Source organism: Haliotis rubra, unplaced genomic scaffold (assembly GCF_003918875.1).
Source record: "Haliotis rubra isolate DU_JTF1 unplaced genomic scaffold, ASM391887v1 Scf216, whole genome shotgun sequence".
NCBI lineage: Eukaryota > Metazoa > Mollusca > Gastropoda > Lepetellida > Haliotidae > Haliotis > Haliotis rubra.
In genome coordinates this window covers 42,375-46,250 of record NW_025766181.1, presented here as the reverse complement: position 1 = coordinate 46,250, position 3,876 = coordinate 42,375, and the positions used below count along the sequence as shown (strand labels likewise).

General features: G+C 45.2%; 1 protein-coding gene across 1 annotated transcript; it reads right to left on the bottom strand.

Moving 5' to 3' along the window:
- Positions 1-1,669: 1,669 nt before the first annotated feature.
- Positions 1,670-3,603, bottom strand: LOC124276936. Its single transcript, XM_046712594.1, has 4 exons — positions 3,472-3,603; positions 3,092-3,184; positions 2,380-2,636; positions 1,670-2,246 (listed from the first exon to the last, which is right to left on the bottom strand). The coding sequence occupies exons 1-4, from the start codon at positions 3,601-3,603 to the stop codon at positions 1,670-1,672; spliced, it is 1,059 nt and encodes a 352-aa protein (XP_046568550.1).
- Positions 3,604-3,876: the final 273 nt, after the last annotated feature.

Sequence of the window (3,876 nt, the reverse complement as noted above, 5' to 3'; positions counted from 1 at the left end):
AACATAAATGCTGTCAGGTAGTAAGCTTTCAATAATTATCGTTTCTGCTTAGTTATGAGCTAATTGCAATCACTACAATTTTCTGTAGTCTACCCAGGAGATTGAAACAAAATACGTCTATTATGAAAATTATAAGCTAATTGCAATCACTACCATTTTCTATAGTCTACCCAGGAGATGGAAACAAAATACGTCTATTATGAAAATTATATAAGCTAATTGCATTCACTACAATTTTCTATAGTCTACCCAAGAGATGGAGACAAAATAGGTCTATAGTATATTCCGTCTGGTAACTGAAATTTGACAAACGTCTGTATGGGATAATACGTACCTGTATTCCGAATCAAAAAGAGGTCATGCCAAGTATGTGCATGTTCACACATTTACAACAGTAATTTACACCGGGAATCATTAATATACTCATGCTAATAATGGTTGTCATCCCCTTAAATTGTTTTAGTTGGAGAGGGGGTGTGGGGTTGGGGTGTGAGGTGTGTGTGGGATTGGGGTGGGGAAGAGGGTGACAACCATTATTGGCATGAGTATACATTGTAATAATCTTTTATGAAAGTATAGATAATGAAATTTGTCCAGTTATGATCAGTCGGATAACTCATTCAGGTAAACACTAAAATTAGGGACCTACCGGTTAATGTCTGTGTGAACACATCTGTCTGTGTTTTATTGTAATTAGCAGTGTCTCCTTGTATAGCATATATAAGACTGACTGAGTTTGGTTTTACGACGCTTTTAGCAATATTCCAGCAACATCACGGCGGGGATACCAGAAATGGGCTTCACACATTGTGCCCATGTGGGGATCGAACCCGGGCCTTCGGCGTGACGAGCCAACGCTTTAACCATTAGGCTACCCCACCGCCCGCATATATAAGAAGTGTACCTAAGGTCAGTTATTTAAACCGTTATGTAATTTCAATTACAACAAGTATAAATGATATTACCTACTGGTCAGACAGACTTATCAGTACCCCAACGCCGACCCACCGCCACCACCACCCAACCCTTGGCCTACCCCATGCAACACCCTCTCCCTCGCACACACACACCCCTAACATACATATCGATCTGGCCCATAGACCCGATATTTGAACCTTTTAAACAGACATCATGTGTATGTCAAGAAAGACATGCACGCTATTAGTGGTGCTCAGTCATGGGTATCACTTCACCATGTGTTTCGAATTATCTCAGTACATTATAGCGTGGTCGGATGCGCTACTGAACCCTATGTGACAGTTATATTACAGAACCATTGAAATACATGTTAAAGTAGTGTTTATCTTGTAACACTCTATTTACCCATTACCAACCATTTACGCATTTACTAAATATATAACAAACCTAACCCTGGTCATACGAGATTTCAAGGGTATTGAAATGCATGTCCTACATTCACAGGATTTATATATGTTACACATGTTAGGAAACACATGAAAACAATGGCCAGATTTACACACCTGTGAAATACATGTAAATGCAGAGTTGAACGTCCGTTTATTTTATCACCCCTTTAAACGTGTGTAAGTCTGACGGCCAGATGATACGTAGATTTCAAACGTTGTTCATATGGCCGCCGGATGAAACGAGTATTTCCTGACGTTAGTAAATTTGGGCATTTAGTCATTTTGTGTGGTGTTGCTGATGCCTACACTACCGTCAGGTTGAGGATGCCGCAGCTTGTAGGTGTAGTTCTTGGGTCCTCCCAGACAAAGGTTTGAATGCTGTTGCCCCCTTCCAGTTCATCGGTCAGCTCACCTAAGGTATCTCCAAGTAGAGGGTTGTAGCTTAGTGCACGGTGAATGTTGATGATACTGTCCGTATCAAAATAGAGTACGCGTCGATCCAAGGGTTTCAAGTAGGAATACAGCTTGAGACAGGCTTGTGCTGTCAACCAGGCTGCAATGACCACATTGTGGGCGGAATGCAGCTGGTGAAATTCCGACTGAGGTTCGTAAGTGACACACACGAGGTCCTCGTTGACGAAGTGCACGTCCTTTACCACACAGCATTCATCCCGGAGGAGGGCAAAGAACCTCTTAGGGGAACTGATGTATTCGGTCTTGTCAAACCCGACTCGTTGGCCAAACTTGCCCCAGTGTTTGTTCAGGCAAGCTTTAGGATGTGAGCAGGATCTAAGGTGACTCCTTCTTTTCACTGAATCTCCCTGATGTAAGCGTCTGGGTCTGAACAGCCTTCTGGATATCCGCTGGCCCTTGCTTGATCTTGAAAAAATTGTTCACATACTTGGCAAACAGTCCTCCCTCTTGAGTGTCAGGGTCGTAGGTGGTGAGCGTGTCAAAGTGCCAAGCCTCAAAGATGTGAAGCACTTGATAGCCGCACTCTCGAACAGCATACTGAAGCTCCTTGCTGACGTACGTGCCGATCCATGCTCGGTCTTCATCCCCGTAGGGGCAGGAACCAGCCAACTGTGCTTCAGCACAAGCACGACACAGAGGATATAACAACTTGCCCTGGACGCAGTAAGGAAGAACGGGATGGTAGAGGCCGAGGGGTGGTAAGACTCGGCACTGGATGAGGCCATGTAACTCGAACAAGTCTGACACGAGAGGATGATCTTTGATCTCGGGATACCCCACAGGGTAAGTACCATACTTGCACATGTAGGGGTACAGAGAACAAACGTCCACATATTTGATTTCTTCATCTTCTTTGGCTTCGTAGTACAACTTGGTGGCGTTTGTGCATCCTCTAAAGAAGGCATCTCTGGGATCCAACGGTTCAGCATGTAGGCATAAGGTCCTTGCAGTGTGGTCAGGAACGCTCTCAGATCAGCGTTGTCTTTCTGTTCTTTTCGAAAATCACATTCCCACAGGGTCACCACTTGGTCGATGTCAGAATGTTGGCGTAACACCACCAGTCAGTACATCGTATGATGGTATTGTTCCCAAGGTGCTGTACCCATGGTACTGTGGGGTCCACATCGACCCGTCTTGTAACAGAGAGTACATCAGTGCCAGAAACAACCAAAGTATTCGTACATGGTGTGTGTCTCAGCGTCGTAGCCGTTCACCATGCATTGACTGCCATCAGCACAGTTAAAGCCTACTTCTCCGCCATTACGGGCATGCTGGGTGTGGAGGTCGGGGTATTGGTGCATGACCCAGTTGAGCCAGTGGAGACACTGCAGAGAGTAGCTGCGCTGGGGGCGATAACCTTGCAGAGGTATGATGGCGATGGTGCGGTGTTCCAAAAACAGTTTTCAGAAGGCTAGCATGCAAGCCATGGGTTATGTCACTGCTTCAGAGAAAGGGTCCACGTCTTTTTGTTGGATTAACATGTTGTGGAATGCAGCACAGCCTTGACGCAAAATGTCAATATCACTCTGGCAGTAGTTCAGCAATTCCTCTTCCAGATCAAAGACAGACCCTTCAGCCACGCGTGCGTCATACCAGGCCAAGAAAGCTTTCCGTTCGGCAGGAAACATACCGTCAGGATCGTAGGTAGACGGGAGGATAAGGGACCCACATAGCCTTGGTGAGCTTCGGTGTTGAAGTGAGGAAAGTAACCTTTCTTGAGTTCCGTCAAGGCAAACGTTTTTTGAAACTGCTTCAGAGCCATCGTGAGGACAGTGAGTGAATTTTTGAAGACGAGATGCACCACGTTCATCTGCAAGATGTGATTCCCTCGTAGTATGATCCGGGTTGCTTTCACCAAATGTTGATGGAAGTACTGTTGGAGCAAATGTCCATCATACCCACGGTAGTTGTGTGCAATGACCAAAAACTTGTCATCATCAATGGTAGGGGGAAATGTCCTCATAGTCTTCGTCGTCTTGTTCCTCGTCGTCTTGTTGTTCTACATCATCATCGGGTTCTAGTGATGGTTTGGATT